The sequence below is a fragment of the Lupinus angustifolius genome, chromosome LG15 (assembly GCF_001865875.1).
Source record: "Lupinus angustifolius cultivar Tanjil chromosome LG15, LupAngTanjil_v1.0, whole genome shotgun sequence".
Classification (NCBI taxonomy): Eukaryota; Viridiplantae; Streptophyta; class Magnoliopsida; order Fabales; family Fabaceae; genus Lupinus; species Lupinus angustifolius.
Genome location: NC_032023.1, coordinates 18663537 through 18682655, shown reverse-complemented (window position 1 = coordinate 18682655; position 19119 = coordinate 18663537). Strand labels below are relative to the sequence as shown.

The following is a 19119-nucleotide window of genomic DNA, read 5'->3' as shown; positions in this document are numbered from 1 at the left end:
ATACAATTAAGAGATACACTTAATGAATGAAATGCATATTTATGACCATTGTGATATATATAAAATAAATTATTAAATTGTTACGATCACAATATGACTTCATCAATAAACATGAGTATACATTTTATCTTATAAAGTGAAGCATCTATCTTAGATTAGCTAAATCAAATAAGTGTAATGCTAATATTCAATTGATACTTTAGTAAAATTATATAAATTATCATTCTTCTTTTTTCCAATATACAAATGACCCTTCTTTATATATAACATTACACTAACTAATATTGCATAAGAAATAAATATAATTTTTTAAACAAAAAAGATTGACGAATGTAATTAAGTTAGACAAAATATAACATATTATCAAAACAAATCCAAATAATAGAAGAGTCAACGTTTCTTCAATATTTTTGGTTCTTTACAAGATTACACTGACATAACAAACAATATTTTGTTTAACTTAATTACATTTATCAGTCATTTTTTATTTAAAAGACTATACTTATCTCTTCTATTAGGATATTCAGTGTAACGCATATATATAAATTATGGGTTTGTGTAAGTATAGAAAATGGAAGGGTGATTTAAGTAATTTCAATAAAACTGATAGGATGCAAATGTAATTAACTCAATAACCTATCGATTTCTCCAAGAGAGAATAATTGTTTTGAAAACAAAACCTCCCCAAGTTCTTATAGGAGTAGGGATTCTCTCCATTACTAGAGAGATAAGTGATATTTCTATATTTAGTTTGAGGATAAAAATATCATTGTAAGTGTAAATAAAAGTATATAATTGTCTTCTTATTTTATATTTTTGTTTTATTTTATACAACACTTCTCTCTTCATTACTGAAGAAAAGTCTGGCTCAGCTGGAACTGCGTATGATTTTGGAGCAAGGAAGGAAACCTTGGCAGGTTAGGATCCATCATGGATCCATCACGTTAACTGATGAGGGAAACAGAATGCTCATTTTAAAATTTCTCCTTGTATTGAATTGAGTTTCAAATTTTTCTTATATTATTTTCACATCACTTTTTATATCCGTTAATGATATATACACTTGTAATGTGTAATGCATGCTATTAGTTATTAAAAATCCATGCAAAAATGTGTGACATGGTTATTTTTGATGGTCTTACGGACCATAACAGACATCATTTATTGGATAAGAGAGTATGAATGAAAGAATTTATAAGCGGATATTTTTCATGAAACATGTCTTAAGATTTTGATTTAAGGCGTGATATCCCGATTGTTCTTCTTTACTCTAATAATGTCTTAATAATAATAAAATTTCATGGTGATCGGAGACTCAGCTATCAGAGTTGGGCTGATTTTCTTCCATTTCTAGTGAGCTTGGGCTTTTTAATCCCGATGCAACATATGTCTGTGTGAAACATATACATCAATTGCAGGTTTTAATTAAATGGATCATATATAATAGGAGTAATTTATCTTTGAGGAGATCGATGCATGAATTAAGACACAAATGGTGAGAGAGTAAGAATGTAATAACATTTCTCATGGCTGCATCATAAACTGCATAGAGAGCTTGAAAGAAACGAGTGTTTCAGAGTTGTTTCCGGACACCAGTCACTAAAGGGGACAGGTGTTGTTTCTTGTGCTGTTGTGCAATTCTATTTCCATGCAAATCAGCCACGACACCATTATGCATCCTCAACTCTTGCCAAGTATTATGCCACCAAACTCCACCATTTTTATGCTATATTATACCACTACCTTCTCATTCACTCTCTTTGTGTCAAAACTCACCAAAAAGCCCAACTTTCATAACCCACCTCAGTTTTTTCTTTTCTCAACCAAAGGCACCAAGCACTAACCATATCATAGCATCATGCCTGATCAAACAAGAACAGGAACATATGGATCATCCTATGACACCAATGTTAATGTTAACCATGACACACCCTCACGCCAAACCATAAAGTTTTTGACTGCTGCCACTATTGGTGTCTCACTCATGCTCTTGTCTGGGTTAGTCCTCACTGGTACTGCCATAGGCTTGATCATTGCAACCCCTCTTCTTGTTTTGTTCAGCCCTATCTTAGTCCCTGCAGCATTTGTCCTATTCCTTGCTGCTTCTGGCTTCTTGTTCTCCGGTGGTTGTGGTGTCGCCGCCGTGGCCGCGTTGTCGTGGATATATAACTATGTGGCTGGAAAGCACCCTGTAGGTGCTGATAAGCTTGATTATGCTAGAGGGGTGATTTCAGATAAGGCTAGGGATGTGAAGGACAGGGCCAAGGATTATGCAAGTTATGGACAGGGGACTACAACAGGATCTACTTATTAATCATCATGGTGCATGTACCATGATGAAGCTGGCACCATTTTAGATTTGCATGTTGAAGTGTTGTCAAGTTGTGCTGTTTGTATCTTGTTTACTGTGTTTCATGTTATGTTTTTTGTATCCTGTTCGTTTTTGGAGCTAAATCTTCCACTTTATTTGTGTAATCATAATGTTAATAAATCTCTCTTCTGTACTATCTATAATATTTATGCTAAGTGCATTTGATTGTTTCCTCTCCTAATATTCTTTTCTTTTCTCCATCTAATTAATAATCAGATTTATCTGTTAGAAATGGAAGGTAACACTTGAAGGACCAAGTTCCACAAGACCCAAGGTTTAGTTAACTAATGTAACACCAACAATTGGTCTAGTGGTCTAAGGTTTCAATAGATCATCATGAGCGACACTTCTTGGGAGGAACAGTCACGCACACACTCTCAAAGTGAATTTTTCTTTACAAAAAAGGTAAGAGTACGTAAATTTATGAACACCATTACTAGTAAAATGAGATTTAGAAAACAGATCCATAAGTCCTCTTCAATGTACACACATCTAACAGGAACAGGAATTTGAAGACATTGCAAAGTTAATTAGTTGCCAGAACATGACATCCAAAATTCTATTTACAAATGCCATATGGTTGCTTCACACAGTATTTGAGATAAACAATCTTACAATGACTTTATCTTCCTTAGATTAGAGGCTTGTCATGACTCATGAGGCTTTTGAAACACTATCAACTGATCCTAGGACTTGTTTCTTTGGAAGCAAATATGATGGAAGCAAAGAAGGAACCATGAATGCAATTCCAAGACCCATTAATGCTAGTGCCACGACCCACCAAGCTTTGTGGGGTATGCCTAATAATAGTTCATCACAGACTGCACTTTCAACAGAACAATAATAGAATATAGAATATTAGTAACAGAGTAAATTAATCATAGCAACAGTAGAATGGAGTATATAATCATTGAATACTAATCGTATCAGTAATGAAGCACAATATGAGATATCAAGATTATTAATGTATTATGCTAAAAAGTACCTATATTAAAGATAACGAACTGTCTCTCTGGTACATGTGGTTTTGCCAGAAACCCTTCTGGCTTCACAGTTACTAGCACATAGGTTTTATCCTGAATTAAGTCAATGTTGTAAAAACAAAACATAATCAAATTAAGCACATACAGTTCAGAAAATTTGGACTAAAAAGCTTTCACAACAATATTAGACCTGGTCACTATAGTTCTTGAAAATTAGCTTTTCAGTGTTGAGTAATCTCCTGTTCTTGTTGATTACCATATTCAACTTGTCTCTCTTCAGTTCTATGGAAAAGCTAGCTGGTATCTGGTGTTTAAATGTGTGTCAGTTTCCAAAGGAAAGATAAATTGCAAAGAACTAACAGAAGACATAATAAAAAAAAAGCTTAGTACATACAGAAGCTGGATATGATATCTTCACTTCATACCACATTTTGGGTTTTAGATTTTGTATTTGGTAAAAGCGAGATCCACCTTGTAATGGCATAGTTTCTCTCCACAGTTCTTCTCCTGTTTTCAAAATTTTGTCCTCAACCCTATGACAGAGAGAAATTGATCCAAGTAATTAAGTTAACAACAAGGAGACTTTGAGTCCAAACACTTAAGAAGGAGACATAAAATTTGATTTTTATATACTGACATGTTCCCAAAGCAGAGGGTTGGGGCCTTCATGAAAATGATGAGAATGCAGACCAGAATAAGCATATGACACATGTAAATGTGTTGCATTGGTAATGAGGATGATAAATCTTCACTTCAAACCTGCAAATGTTTATGTATTTATTTAGTACATATTGAACCAATTCAAAGTGGGTCGAATTTATTATTGGCACTTATATTTTTGAACTACACCACATGTCATAGATATAGAGGATCATTCAATCATCAAGACAAAAACTCCAAGGGTTAGAACAACAAAACTTCAAATTCCAGAAGAATATTTAATCACTGATCCGCTGGAAGAGTTAGCCCCACGTACCTGTGGATATTTCCGGTTCGGACAGAATTGCCTCAAGTGCAAAGATATCTGTAGGAAACAAAAAAAACATAATAATAAAAAGGGGAATATGACACGAGACTCCACATAATACGACTTGGGAGGTGAGGAGGTACACAGCCTTACGCTCGTACATAAATAAAGTGCTCGGAATAAATGACTAATGATACAACAACCATCTAACCTTAAGTTGTAGGGTTGCCTACATGATCCAAAAGTCCTATCATAAATTATGATATGATTATAATGATTGGGAAATAGCTGAGTTTTTGAGTAAACCCAAATCCTCAAATTTCCATGGTTGAAAGTGTATAAATTATTCAACAAACCTACATTAACACTCATGCTTAGCAAAAGGTAAAAGAAAGGTTCCAGTGGGTAAAAGTCCAAATCAATAGAGAAAGAGCAGTTACAATCTGTAGTTATGAGACTGTAAAAAATGGTAACAGTAACATGGCCAAAGTAATATGATTGTTGTCATAGTTTAGGGTTTGGCTTAAGCACAACATGAATCTACAACAGCTTTATCTCTTTCTCATTCGAATACTTTGATAAATAAATAGAATAATGCAGCAACATAATTGATAATTCTAATTGATACTAACTGTAATAAATATAAAGTATTTTTATCAAATACCTCAGATGCAACACATTCCCTCCACTTAAATATATTTTTTTATCAAAATTAACCCTAAAATCTATATCAGGAAAATCATATATTTCAAGAAACACTAGAGTGGTGTATCCATTAGAAACATACCTTAAAAACAAATGCAGAACTGTGAGAGCGAGAAACTGAGAAACAAAGAGGTTGAAAACTCGCAATTCACATACAAATATGCTTCAGAGTTCAGAACAGTACTTTCACCTTTTCTATTAGTAGCTTTTAATATATAAAAATAAAAATAAAATATCCTACAAGTTATTAGCACGACGTCGTTTTTGAAAAGTTGAAGCGCGGTTCTCAGAGCTCTCTCTTTCTTCTCTCTCCTCTACGAGTTTACAAACGGAATCGGAGAAAACCTCGAAACCGTAATTGAAGCTCGGAACCCTAATTTCACAAAAGGCTCTCACATTCTGAAGATCAAATATGGTACGAGAGTGATTTTTATGTTGAACAGCTTGTTATCTAGTTGGATTTGCACTATTTTGAAGTTTTCAATTCTGCTAATTGAGTTTTTTTGTTTGTTTTCTCTCTGTCTCAGTTCTCAATTGCAGCAATTAACGATACTGACTCTAAAAGCCAGTGGGAACCACTAGCTCCAACGAAAGAAGCTCAGGTATGACTTATTTCTTTGTTGTGATGAATGATAATTGCATTATGCTAAGAAGTTCTAAGATTAGGTTTCTTTGAACTATCATTAACTATTGATTTTTGCATTTGAAGTTTATCAACTCTACATTTTAGATGATAAAAAATCAATTGCTACATTACTATCATTGTTTCTTGATTATTATAGTTTCTTATTTGTTATTTCAGGAATTTCATCTTTCTCAAACTTATCATGAAGGACTTCTGAAATTACAAGCAAAAGAATATGATAAGGCTCGAAAGCTCTTAGAATCTGTCCTTAAAGATCCTATTATAGCTAATGCTAAGGTTTTGGTTTCTTCCTAACATGTAGTTTGTTCAATGGTGTATCCATTTTTTCATTTGAATTGATAACATGATGAATTTTGTCTTGTTAGGTGGATAGCAGTGCCAGTGACAGTCATTTATTGCAACTCAGGTCTTTATGTGCTTTATACTATGGATTATATGTTAAGCTTTCAACTGTTCTGTTATTGTTGTATTCTTATATAGTCTCCTCTTTCTGCATTTTGCCTATGAAAGTAAGGTTTTGCACAAATTTATTGCAGTGAATTCCTCTACCTTGAGTTTTTGGGATTTCTGTTGATTATTGTATTCTGATGATTCTGTCTCTCGTAAGAATTTTTGCGAAGAAAGCAGGTCGTGAATGTTAGTTTAAATCCATAGAGAATTCTTTTTAAAAGGGCCATACCGTATTTATAGATGCCATTCATGCAAACTCTGCATGTGCATGCCTTATGTCCTTCATGCTGCAGTTTTCCATGTTTTTATCTACGTAAGCTGTCACTTATCTTGCTGAGCTCCAGAATTTAGACTGAGTCAAGTCAAAGTTTCAGTAGTTAGCTGTACAATAAATATCAGTTCAGTACTGTGGTGTTGTAGATCACTTCAATGGATGTGCTTTATAGTTAGTATTAATTATTTTTTTGTCACATGAGTTATGCATATTGATCAGTTGGATATGTGAGCTCCTCTTATGTATTGCTATTCACTTAAACAATGCAAGTGATACTTACAGAGGTTTTTACAGATTTTTGGCACTGAAGAACCTTGCCTCCGTTTTTCTTCAACAAGGTTCTACACATTATGAGAATGCTCTACACTGTTATCTTCAAGCTGTGGAGATTGATTCTAAAGATTCTGTTGTATGGAACCAGCTGGGAACATTATCATGCTCAATGGGCTTACTGAGTATTTCACGTTGGGCATTCGAGCAAGGCCTCTTGTGTAGCCCTAATAACTGTAAGCACTTAATAATTATATTCTTAGTTATGTCTTTTTTCTTGTGGTTAAATAATTGAGTGCTTGTAACTATTTCCTGTTTGTTAATTGTTATAGTCAGTTTTTGGGTTTCCTCTTTGTTATCTGCATCCTTCATGAATTCAGTTGGGTGTGTTTTGTGTTGTCTCTCAATCTCTTCATGTTTGGGTATGAGTGAATGACTTTTGCTCTTTTACAAATGCGCTTTGGGCGGTTGGATTACTTTTGCCATCTTGGTTGTTATCTGGCGAGTGGCGACAAAACAAAAATTTGAATTTCCACTCAGCCAAAAGCCCAAAAGTCACTGCTTCCGTATGAATAAATTCATCGTGAATTCACTTGTATGTGGCGCATCAAACGATTTGGTTTTTGTAGAACTAATTGGTGTTACTTGATCCATCTAACCATCCCCACTAGTGGGAATAGACTTTGGGTGGTAATCTTTCACTCAAAAGTAAGCCATACCTAACCCTGTCCAAGTATAACTAAAGATAATGAGCGTCCTGATACACTTCGCTCCCACATTTGGGGTATGGAGAAGGTCGGGCATATGGTAGTTGCGTCATGACTCACCCACTTATCCAAACAGCACTAGTTCTTTCGAAATTCCTTTAGATAATCACTTCTAACAATACATTCATCCTTTAAAAGTTATACCTTCTATTATCATACAATAAAGTAATTCTATGTCTGCAGGGAATTGCATGGAAAAGCTTTTGGAAGTTCTTATTGCTATTGGTGATGAGGTTGCTTGCCTCTCTGTCAGTGAGTTGATTTTGAGACACTGGCCATCGCATTCTCGTGCTTTGCATGTTAAAAGTACCATTGAAGAATCAGAACCACTTCCATTTGCTCCTAGAGGCATAGACAAACTGGAGCCTAAACATGTGCGGCTTAAATTCCCTAACAAGAGAAAACGTAGTGAGAGTCTAGATGAGGATGTTGCATTCAAAAAACTGAACCAGAACAAAGAACTGCACCTGACAGAAGGTTCCTGGGTAGCTCTTGCTGATGCACTGCTGGAAGTCTTAATACCATTGAATCTGCAAGGCTCTGCGATGGATCCTGAAAAGGTATGCAATTCTCCAGACATCAGGCTAAGCATAAACTTACCTGGTAGATCAGAAGCTGTTTTGAACACCGTGGAAGAGAAAGGGCCCAGTGGTGAAAATAGTGATTTTGGTGACGGTAACATAGAAAGATCAAGTGCTAAAGAGAAACAATTTAATACTGAGGAAGAACAACCGCATGAAAGAAGAAGTTCTCGACTTGAAAGGCTCCGAAGTCGTAAACCAGGGAAGGAAGAGTCAGATTCTTCTTGTGTCAAGGACCATGCAAAAGTTGTCATTCAGTATCTAGAACCTTTCATTGCTGGTGGATTGGGTAGCCAGTATCCTGTTCAAGGTGATACGACAACGTCATCATGGTTAGGAAATTCTGAATATCATAAAGTTTCTGCATTTGTAAGAGAAAATTCAAAAAATTATGGTGCTTACCATGTGGGGCACTTGCTTTTAGAAGAGGTAGCAAGACAAGACCTCATCTACCAGGATGCTTTTGTCAAGTTTCTGGAGTTGGAACAATTGACAAGGCATTGGGGAAAGGAGAGAACTGCTGAATGTAATATTTTTCTTGCCGAGCTGTATTATGACTTTGGATTATGCTCCCCACCTGGTTCTAAACAATCAGAGTTTATGTCAGAGTCATCTTATCATCTCTGTAAGATCATAGAGTCTGTAGCTCTAGATTATCCTTTTCACTTGTCTTGTGCCTTGAATGAAGGTGGTCTTTTGGTTGATAGTTTCAAAGAGACTGGTGGCATATCAATGGACACCTCTACCAAGAGCAATCCTAATTTACATAGTTCACTTCTGATGAAAAATAGTTCATTTTGGGCTCGGTTCTTCTGGCTAAGTGGGAGATTGTCTATTCTTGATGGCAATAAGGCAAAATCTTGTGACGAATTTTTTATTTCTTTATCACTTTTGGCAAAGAGGGAAAATATGGAAGATTCTGTATGTTCAGTCCGCCGCCCACATTGCAAGGCTGTGAAAGAGCTAACCGTTGATAGAGTTCTATATGAAATTAATATATTGAAGGTTAATTTTTTGATGGAAAAGACTGTCATTAACATGATGGAACAAAACAAGTATTTGGAGTGTGTCTCCTTGCTTTCTCCGCTTCTGTTCTCTACACAGGATGTCTACATTGATTCATTTTCCTTAACCATGGCAGATAAAAAGGATGAAAAGACAACTTCCATTGATCTCATGGCTCTAGATGTTCTAATCGAAGCGTGTCAGAAGACAAAGCCAATGAATGTAGAGATGTATTTCAATTGTCATTATAGAAAGTTGAAAATACTTATGGCAATGATGGGGTTCAATAGATGTATTACATCATTTAAATCTTCTGATCCATTACTTGATTTAAGTGCATCTCCAAATTTTGATATCGATTCAAACGAAAGCTCTATCAAGCAATGTAGTCACCTAGTTGTGGAGGAAGTGAAGGGACTCTCTGACTGTATCTCACAAGTGAAGAAAGTCATTAATCATGGTGGAGATTCTGTAAGTAAATATCATTCTCAGTGGTCTTGGATTTAAACTGTCATAACTATGAAGTGTATTTCTTAAAATTCACTTTCCTGTTCATCCATGAAGGAAGACCTTGACCTAAATATCTATTTATTCAAAAATCACCCTTGTCATCTTGAAAGCAACCTAAATGAATCAGTTAATTAGAACATATTTACATATTGCATATTATTATACTGTATATATAATTATCCTAAGCATTGGACATATTGATATAATTATTCCTTTTAATATGCTTGATATGCCTCATCATTATGGTTAAAATTGTTACATGTAAAAGCAATAGCTCATCCTGCTTCTGTTGTTTGTGTTTGCTCATGGGTTTTATGGGGTGACAAATTTCTCTTGTACAATTCAAGGACATTCACCAACACTGTTTTTCGTATTTGTTGTTTTGGGAAGTCTTTAATTTTTATTTTCCATGATTAGGAGAATTTCCTCTTTGAAATTCTTCTTTTTTTCAGCACCTCATAAATAAAGGAGCTACAATACTGTATTTGGAGCTATGTTCCCCCTTTATCTTGTTTTTCCCTCTTCAGTCTGTTTAAAAAATGTTTGATATCTGTGATCTTGACAGATTTACTGTAGTCTTTTGCTAATTTTATCAAAAGGGAAGGTCTTTTGAAACTTCACTTAGCCTGCAAAACTGTCAGTTAGAGAAACTATCAACTCATATTCACTCAATATATATGAGGCTGTATTCTTAATCCTGCTAAGCTCTAAATTTCGATTTTTATTTTGAACTTGGTTAGTTGAGATTAACATCCATTTATTGGACTCTTATTTAAAGAGAAATTTATAGAGCTTTGATGTACAATCATACTCCATAGGAGTAATACTATTTCCATGTTGCAGACTTGTAGGCCCCACATGGCTTTATCCCGATATGTATGTTATGTGCAGCTTGAGTTTGGAGAGAGTGGTCAAGTTACTTCACCGTTGTGCGTCAACTTTCTTTTTCGAAAATGTGTCTGATGTGCCAGATCAATCTTGAGTGTGCATATTCACTCTGGAACAAAATTGTATGATTCATTTTAAAGGTTTTAAAATAATGCAAAATGTGGCATTAAGCAATTTTTCTGTCCTATTATGCATTTCGGTAGAGCAAAGTCTCAGATTTTTAATAGTATCCCATTGCCACTAGATTTGCCTTAGGATAGGTTGTGTTTATGGCTTCTCTCTAGTGCTATGCTCATGGGACAGCTCTGCCGCATTCTTGATTATTTGTTTTCTGCATTCTTGATTATTTGCCTTGTGACTTGGAAACAGTCTCTTCGCTTGCGAGGGTAAGGCTACATACATCTACCCTCCGCAGACTCCATTAAGTGGGAGCCTTGTGCACTATACTGCTATTTTTTGCTTTGGAGGATGTCTTATCACCATCCTAGTTACATTTTTCTCCTTATGTCCCAAAAAAACTTTCTCTATAAAAAATGAAACAGACATAATCAGTGTCATCGCTAATGTGGGTTCATTTAACTTGGTTTTAGTTACAACTTCTTCTCTTTCCTCAACATGTTTAACTATGGAATTTCGTTTGTATTCTTATGCTTACAGGAAGGCCTTACTATTCCAGTAAGCAGTATATGTCAGATGCAGTCCTTGCTGTTGTTAATCATGAGCTATCTTCTGAACATACTTGTCTGCAACAAAGACGCAGAGCATGTAATTTCCAATCAAGCAGAAAGCACCTGTTTCATCGATGCAGCCATTGTCTTCTGCAAACTCCAGCATCTTAGCATAACCACACCTATCAAAACTCAAGTGAGCTATCACCTTCTTGGACTAATTTTACTTTAAGAGATTTGGTTGTATTTTAGTGATCCCTTTATTTGGAAAAAATCATCTTATATTCTTTCCTGAATTCTTAATTCAGATTGATTTAATTGTGGCAATGCATGACTTGCTTGCTGAATATGGGCTTTGCTGTGCGGGGGAAGGTGGCAAGGGTGAAGAAGGAACATTTCTTAGATTTGCAATAAAGCATCTCTTGACCTTGGATATGAAGTTTAAATCCAGCTTTAACCTTCTAAATAAAGAATCAATGCGATGTGAAGAGGTGTCCCAAAGCAGCCTTGTCAATGTGTCTGTAGAAGATCCAAAGTCAGATACATTAGATATATGTATGGATTGGACTAAAATTGATGAAATCAATTCTGTGAAGAAGGATGTGTCCGAAGGAATAATATCTGAAGGCATTTCATCTTGCAGAGTTCATGATGAAGACAGTAAAGAAATAGAGTGCAAAAACCGTGGAGGTGTTGGGACAGACAGTAAGTTCACTAAAGGAGAAAATTCAAGCAATCAACTGATTGAATGTGGAAATGAACTTTCTGAGGATGAAAGGGAGGAACTTGAGTCTAAAATTGAAAATGCCTTAGATCAATGCTTTTTCTGTTTATACGGATTGAATCTTAGATCTGATTCATCTTATGAAGATGATCTAGTGATGCACAAAAATACAAGCCGGGGAGATTATCAGACCAAGGAACAGTGTGCTGATGTTTTCAAGTATGTTCTTCCCTATGCAAAGGCATCTTCTGTAAGTACTCCCCATCTTTAATTCTCGATATCTCGTAGTTCAGCTTTTCTAGATTGTTGTACCGAAACTTCATTTCTGATTTTAGTTTGCTACAAATTTTGCATGTACCAGAAGACTGGATTGGTCAAACTACGTAGAGTTTTAAGGGCTATCAGGAAACACTTTCTGCAGCCACCAGAGGACCTACTAGCTGGAAACCCAATAGATAAATTCTTAGATGATTCTGACCTCTGTGAAGATAAACTCACAGAGGAGGCTGGTTCCGATGGGTTTCTTGAAACTATAACTAAGACCATGTTTCCTGATGTGGGAGGCCTTGCACAGTATAAGACGACATTATTGAGGAGGTATAAATTTGTACAGTACTGTAGGTGCTTCAATTTGGATTTATCTTATTTGTATCCCATTCTTCTATATTTATAATTTTAATGGCCACAACATATCCATCACATCTTTATTTAGCTTCTTAGGGTTTTCTCAACACATGTTTGACTTTCAGGTCTGAGCCATATTTGGAGGTGTATTGTAACTTGTATTATTTCTTAGCTGTATCTGAGGAAACGAGTGCAACGGATAAATGGCCTGGATTCGTCCTGACCAAGGAAGGGGAAGAATTTGTTAAACAAAATACAAAGCTCTTCAAATATGATCTCATGTACAATCCTCTGCGCTTTGAAAGCTGGCAGCGACTTGGAAATTTTTATGATGAGGTAATTTAAAAATATAACTTATTAAACTGTTAATGCTGCCAATTTATCAAATTTACAGACAAACAATGATGTCTTGCTTTCTGAATAGTAAATATGTTGCCATATAATTATAGATTTTTCTTTGTTGCAATGACTCAGGAAGTAGATTTGTTGCTAAATGATGGAAGCAAGCATGTTAATGTAGTAGGATGGAGGAAGACGTCAACTTTATCTGAAAGAGTGGAAACAAGCCGAAGGAGGAGTAGACGGTGCCTTCTAATGAGTTTAGCTTTGGCAAAGACATCTGCTCAGCAGGTTTTACCCTCTATTTATATAATTATGTGTATGGTGCCTTTAAATTTTCTTTTTCTTGGATGAGAGTAATCACTATAATGTGGGTTATTAAGTCAGATGGGTTTATCGAAAATGAAAAATTTACTTGAAAGTCCCGTCTAATGTTATCATGTTATTTGACGGTAACTTATGAACATGAAGCTACTTGGTTTATTAAATGTCTGTTTAAGGATGACAAAGTGTGCAGTAAAAAATTATGTTTATGCTGAAACGTCCAAGATTTATGTGGTTACGAAATTGCAGCTTTATATGCTTTTAGTGTTATTCATACACTCTTGAGTCTCTTTTTAGGTGATATTTTTCTTGGTAAAACTATTTGTTTTTAACTTTTTCCATGATCTTGTATTTCCAGTGTGAGATACATGAGCTATTGGCATTGGTATACTATGACAGCCTTCAGAATGTAGTGCCATTTTATGATCAGAGATCGGTTTTGCCCTTAAAGGATGCAGCATGGACGGTGTTCTGTGAGAACTCAATGAAACATTTTAAGAAAGCCTTCACACTAAAGTATATATTATTCACGTATTGTTATTGTCTGCATCTCTCTAGTTCGGTTATGATGTTAATGAACTACTTTATTTCTTTGTACAGGCAAGATTGGTTGCACGCATTTTACCTGGGTAAACTCAGTGAAAAGCTTGGATATTCACATGAAATTGCATTATCATATTACGACAAAGCTATTGCTTTGAACATAACAGCTGTTGATCCTGTCTATAGGATGCATGCCTCACGCTTGAAGCTATTAGTTAAGTTTGGAAAACAGAATTTGGAGATATTGAAGGTTAATTTCCTTTCTCACCACTAAATTCTTTTTTGTTATTATTTTATTTATTTGTATTTGCTGTTTTGCATTTAGTCTGATTGCATTAGTTCTTCTGTCCTCTAGAGTTGTGTTTTTTTCAAAGGTAAGCCTTTTAATTTTTACTTGAAATTGTAATCTAGTTACTTGACAGTATTTTGGTACTCAACAGGTTATTTCAGCAAATTCCTTTAGTCATTCTGTAAAAGAAACTGTGATCAGTATCCTTGATGATGTGGATAGCTCATTTTTAAATACAATGGAGAGGTGCGTAAAGATCAATTCTATGGAAATAAAGCATGAAGGGTTGCTCAAAATGGATAGAGCATGGTCAATGCTTTACAATGATTGCCTTTCTGCCCTTGAAACTTGCATAGAGGGTGATCTGAAACATTTCCATAAGGCTAGATACATGCTTTCTCAAGGGCTGTATAAAAGGGGTGAAAGTGGTGACATAGATAAGGCAAAAGAACATCTATCTTTCTGCTTCAAATCTTCTCGCTCATCCTTTACAATAAATATGTGGGAAATTGATAGCACAGTAAAAAAAGGAAGGTAAAATTTTATTCTTATTCTTTCATTTTTAACTTTTTACTAGTTTGATGCATTTCTAATACTTTAAAGGGGCGGCCTAGTACACGAGGCTTCAATCATCATAACAAAAAAGTTTGGAGTTTTGAATGATATAATCGGTTGGGACCTTCTTTTTTCATGAAAAGAGATCATGCCCAAATTGACTTATTTTACTTGAGGGTTTCACTTCTCAATAAAGTAACATTAGATAGATTAGACTTTTTCATTATCTATGCTATGAAGGTGCAAGGAAACAGCAATATTGTCAATGACTAAGAACTAACCTATTTTGAATTTAACGATATCAGGCGCAAGGCACCAGGTTCTGCTGCAAACAAAAAAAATCTTGAGGTTAACTTACCAGAAAGTTCTCGAAAATTCATTACTTGCATTCGGAAGTATTTGCTGTTTTATCTCAAACTATTAGAGGAGACTGGAGATAGATTTACACTTGAACGTGCATATATTACTCTTCGGGGAGATAAGCGGGTAAATACCAGTCTGGTTTACTTCTTAAACTGAAGTTATACATCAGTACACGATAGCAGCTACATTTTAGTTATCCTTCACATGTTTCATGGAAACACTCTTTCTTTATAACCTTTTTTCCCAAAAACATTCAAAAACCCATTTGTTGGTTGCCTCTTACTTCAACTGAAATTCACTCAAAACTAGAACTGTATTTAACATCAAACCAATGTTGATATTGGCTTTATCTTTTTTCTTTGTTTTATGTTTTGTACTTTTGGTGAGGAAGATTCTTCCCTGCTCCAAAAAAATGCAAAAACCTGTTTGTTGTCTCTCTTAACTCTTACTTCAACAGTTCAACTGAAATTCACTCAAATTTAGAACTGTAATTAACATCAAACCAATATTGATTCAAAAGTTGTGCCTTTGGTTTTCTCTTTTTTCTTTGTTTTCTGTTTTGTACTTTTGGTGAGGAAGATTCTTTACCCTTCCTTTTCTTTGTAATTTGTTTCCCTTTTGTCTTCATGAATTTGTTATCTTAATTAAAAATTTCTAAGACTGATTAACTAATCAATCTTTCACTGCTTAATAATACTTAATTATTGATGACCAATTGTAAAATGCAAAACTTATCTATTAGGTTGTCTCTGAACAAATTTTTTTGGAGGTCCTCTTATCAATTCATTCAACTCTGAAAATCAATCCAGTGGATACAGGGTTCTTTCTAATTCATCAATAGTATCAATTTTATTAACTCTTTGCCCCTTCCTCTTCTATGCACAGCAAAGATGTTTCTTAAGCAGCTTTAATACATTTCTCGTCTTTTGTTTCCTTACCTCAGATCAGATGGTATTATAAGCTGATTTATTGTTTTTAACTTCAACCATAAATGCAGTTTTCACTGTGCGTTGAAGATCTTATACCGGTGGCTGTCGGAAGGTATTTAAAGGCCCTGATATCAACTATGCACCATTGTCAGAATGCCAGCTTTGGTCCAGCAAGCAGTTCTGATAATGTGCTGGATAGAATATTCGCTTTATTCATTGAACAAGGGAGCTTGTGGCCAGAAATATGCAGCTTACCTGAAATTGAGAGCCCAGATACGTCGGAAAGCATCGTATATGGGTAATAAGATTTAAACAAATATATGTTTTCGAACAAATTCTAAGCTTACTTAACTCCTGTAGGTTCTCTAACTGAAATATATTTAATATCTTTGACATCTGTCTTGTCTAATTCAGATCCTCTAATCTTTGCAGATATCTTCATGAACATATCGTATTGTTGGAAGAAAATGGAAAAATGGAAACTCTTGAAACAATAAATGAGAAGATTCGGAAACGTTTTAAGAGTCTAAAGTCCTCAAATAATAGTTGTGCAAAAGTTTGCAGTCATGCTTCTGTTGCCTGGTGCCGATCACTTATATATAATTTGGCACAAATCACTCCATTATCATGTGGATTCTCAAGTGGGATTCAGGACCTTAATTTCACAGATATTGGGGCGGATAATAGCCAGTTGCTTTGTATTGATTTGCATCCACATGAGTTATGGAGTACAACTTTTCAAGATCCAACTTACTTGGAAAAAGTCCAAACAAAATGGAGTGCTGTTTTATCAAAACTAAAGAGTATAAAGATCAAGAAAGCTTCTGATGAAAATTTGGAAACTGCAAACAATTTGCTCAGAGCTTGTTTCAATTTTTACCGGGAGAGTTCTTCTGTAGTGCTTAGCTATGGTCTCAGCTTTTATCTTGTTCCATCTCAATTACCGATAGACACACCGTTAAACCCAAGTATGAGTGGGATTGAAGCACTTGATCTGAGCATCCCAAGGAAGCTTCTATTGTGGGCCTATGCACTATTGCATGGACGTTATGCAAATATCTCCACTGTTGTAAAGCATTGTGAAGAAATTACCAAGGTATGCTAACTCAAGTCCTTTGCTGTATCAGAACATCTATTAGCAAGAACAAACCCAGATAGCATCCTTGAGAAAGGTGCTTAGCATTTGAGTCTTAATTGACATTAGCATTTCTCCTTTGGGAGATATAAGTTAGGAATATATATCTACATGACAGTTCAAGCTTAGTAGAGTTATTGACATTTTAAATTTCTACAACCTTTATTGGTGGTGTATATTTGATAAATGATTAATGCTGTTTATTATGTTTACATGATGATGTTGGATATGGTTTTGGCATAACTGAGTCAGCCGACCGACGATTCTAATATGTTCCTTTCTGCAGTCAAAGATGAAAAGAGGAAGTGGAACTTCACCTGCGCTTTCAAACACACCTGCTGCATCCCCTAGTGTAACAGGTTATCTATCCTCTTAAATAGTTATTTGATCTTATCATGTTTAGACAAAGTAATTGAAAGGAAAATATTTATACAGAACTAAAACGCTAAGACGTTTAATAATACTACGTAGCGTTAAAAATGCACCAAATTCTGCCCGATTCATTGATTTTGGTTCCACTCATGTCATAACTGTTGGGACAGGTTCATTGTCTAGCACCAATACCACTAGTGCTGGGAATCCAATTCTTTCCTCTGATGAGAATGGAAAAAATCTCTTCGCTTCTCCCCAACGGCATTTATGTACCGCCTTTGATGCCGAAAGAAGCAAAAATTTGATGGCGCATGATGAAAATACAAAGGGAGATTAATTTCATCCCAGTGGGGGTGTATTTGATTATTGCAGTGGCTGGTGCTTGTTGGCCTACACATTAATTTGGTGATGTAATAGACAACTTTCAAATCCTGATCTATTTATTGTATAAAAAATGTGAATATAAATAGGATTCTCTAAGTTAGATATTGATGTTATCATTTAATGACTGTGGTCTATTTTCCTTTTTTCTCTTCCTGCTTTAAAAGAGTATTAGTTAGAGAAGTAATGATAAACTAAGTTACTAAGGTATTTGTTTTCCCCCTTCTTTATGTAAATAAACTTTGACCCTTTCCATTAGTAATGTATAAAGTCGGTAGAACTTTTGGTAATTACTACATAAATATCAACAATTCAATTAGCGTCTTAACGAGCATGACAACCCGTAAAGATTTATATTGCTATAATTTAAAGTTATATAATAATATAAATAGATCCGGTTAGTCAGAAAAAAATAGGGGAGTATTCTATTTTTAATTCATAGGATGAAAGTTGAAAATACAATATTTTAGTGAAGGTAAAATAGGGATAAGAAAATTGCTAACTACCTATTAATTTCTTTTATAATAACAAGTATATATAATATACATGTCTCCATGTGCATGGATGATAAAAAAGTAAAAAAAAAATATCTATTGATTATTATCTACTAAATAATTAAAATAACATTTACGGTTCATTATTATTCACTAAATGTCTCATTTGTCGTTTTTATCTCTTCTTTTTTAAAAATTAGCACACTCGCAAGATTATTATAAACATAAAATAATCTCTAATGTCAAAAATTATCATTCAACTTTTTTAATCATTTTTGTCTAATATATCCTTTTTTTTAGTAAAAAATACGGTCCAGAACCTGTCAAAACGCAGACTCTCCTAATATGGAAAATTTATACGATATAGCACATGAAATTTGGGTGTGACATAATTCATGAAGGGTATAAAAATGTATATTCCAGCGTTTTGTGAGACAAATGCAACACAATAGCCTCCATGTGCACGGTTGACGATTAGCATGCATGCGCACTACTTATTAAAGTTATTAGCTGATTTTAACATTTAAAGATGTTTTATTAAAGTTAGTGTGTTAGCAAATACTTTGTTAATTCATCAAAATTGAGCAGCCCGAAAACCCAGCCATAGACAGTGCTTATCACATTAAAAAAGACGCTTGAAAATCAGGAGGTAGGCCTAAGAAAATACAACAACAAATTATAATGAAGATGCAATGTCCCCCGCTTTCATATATTCTAATTCTTGAGTGTTTTAAAAAGGCTTTTTATTGAAGCTATTTTACTCCCACCTAATATACCATTTCCATCCTTCACATCACTGACATTAGGATTGCATACTGTTTTAAAAATCTATGACAATCCGACAAGTGGCCTCCGTTATTCATGAGCCAAATCAAGGTAAAAAAATACTATTTTTATGGACCTGATATTGGGAAAAAAATAATCAAACTTGAATATTTGTTGTTGCAAGATTTATCTGTTTA

At 34.7% G+C, this 19119-nt stretch overlaps 3 protein-coding genes across 5 annotated transcripts; 2 read left to right on the top strand and 1 right to left on the bottom strand.

The window, feature by feature from the left end:
• LOC109328171 (oleosin 1) lies at positions 1752–2539 on the top strand. The gene has a single exon (XM_019561494.1). It carries the CDS (start codon positions 1859–1861, stop codon positions 2312–2314), a length of 456 nt encoding a protein of 151 aa, XP_019417039.1. The 5' UTR covers positions 1752–1858; the 3' UTR covers positions 2315–2539.
• LOC109328170 lies at positions 2817–4109 on the bottom strand. The gene is made up of 5 exons (XM_019561493.1): positions 3992–4109; positions 3749–3887; positions 3545–3658; positions 3357–3447; positions 2817–3192 (listed from the first exon to the last, which is right to left on the bottom strand). The coding sequence occupies exons 1-5, from the start codon at positions 4078–4080 to the stop codon at positions 3026–3028; spliced, it is 600 nt and encodes a 199-aa protein (XP_019417038.1). The 5' UTR covers positions 4081–4109; the 3' UTR covers positions 2817–3025.
• LOC109328168 lies at positions 5114–17953 on the top strand. Of its 3 annotated transcripts, none has more exons than XM_019561491.1 (20): positions 5114–5441; positions 5554–5628; positions 5829–5948; positions 6038–6078; positions 6691–6902; positions 7617–9490; positions 11075–11281; positions 11394–12059; positions 12171–12406; positions 12559–12769; positions 12908–13063; positions 13455–13612; positions 13697–13889; positions 14080–14462; positions 14789–14969; positions 15844–16073; positions 16208–16871; positions 17197–17269; positions 17378–17620; positions 17665–17953. In XM_019561491.1, exons 1-19 carry the CDS (start codon positions 5439–5441, stop codon positions 17617–17619), a joined length of 5925 nt encoding a protein of 1974 aa, XP_019417036.1. In that variant the 5' UTR covers positions 5114–5438; the 3' UTR covers position 17620; positions 17665–17953. The 3 variants fall into 3 exon arrangements, with proteins under 3 accessions (XP_019417036.1, XP_019417035.1, XP_019417037.1); XM_019561490.1 differs by having other exon boundaries at positions 17378–17625; positions 17676–17953; XM_019561492.1 differs by lacking the exon at positions 17665–17953 and having other exon boundaries at positions 17453–17652.

What these genes read in the sequence shown, in the direction of transcription:
- LOC109328168 (XM_019561491.1), top strand. An exon ending in CTCCAACGAAAGAAGCTCAG is followed by an intron (nt 5,629 to 5,828) that starts GTATGACTTATT and finishes TTGTTATTTCAG; the next exon opens with GAATTTCATCTTTCTCAAAC. An exon ending in CCTATGCAAAGGCATCTTCT is followed by an intron (nt 12,060 to 12,170) that starts GTAAGTACTCCC and finishes TGCATGTACCAG; the next exon opens with AAGACTGGATTGGTCAAACT.
- LOC109328171 (XM_019561494.1), top strand. Translation starts at nt 1,859, where the DNA reads ATGCCTGATCAAACAAGAACAGGAACATATGGATCATCCTATGACACC.
- LOC109328170 (XM_019561493.1), bottom strand. Translation starts at nt 4,080, where the DNA reads ATGCAACACATTTACATGTGTCATATGCTTATTCTGGTCTGCATTCTC. An exon ending in ACCCTCTGCTTTGGGAACAT is followed by an intron (nt 3,888 to 3,991) that starts GTCAGTATATAA and finishes TCTCTGTCATAG; the next exon opens with GGTTGAGGACAAAATTTTGA. An exon ending in AGATATCATATCCAGCTTCT is followed by an intron (nt 3,659 to 3,748) that starts GTATGTACTAAG and finishes TTTAAACACCAG; the next exon opens with ATACCAGCTAGCTTTTCCAT.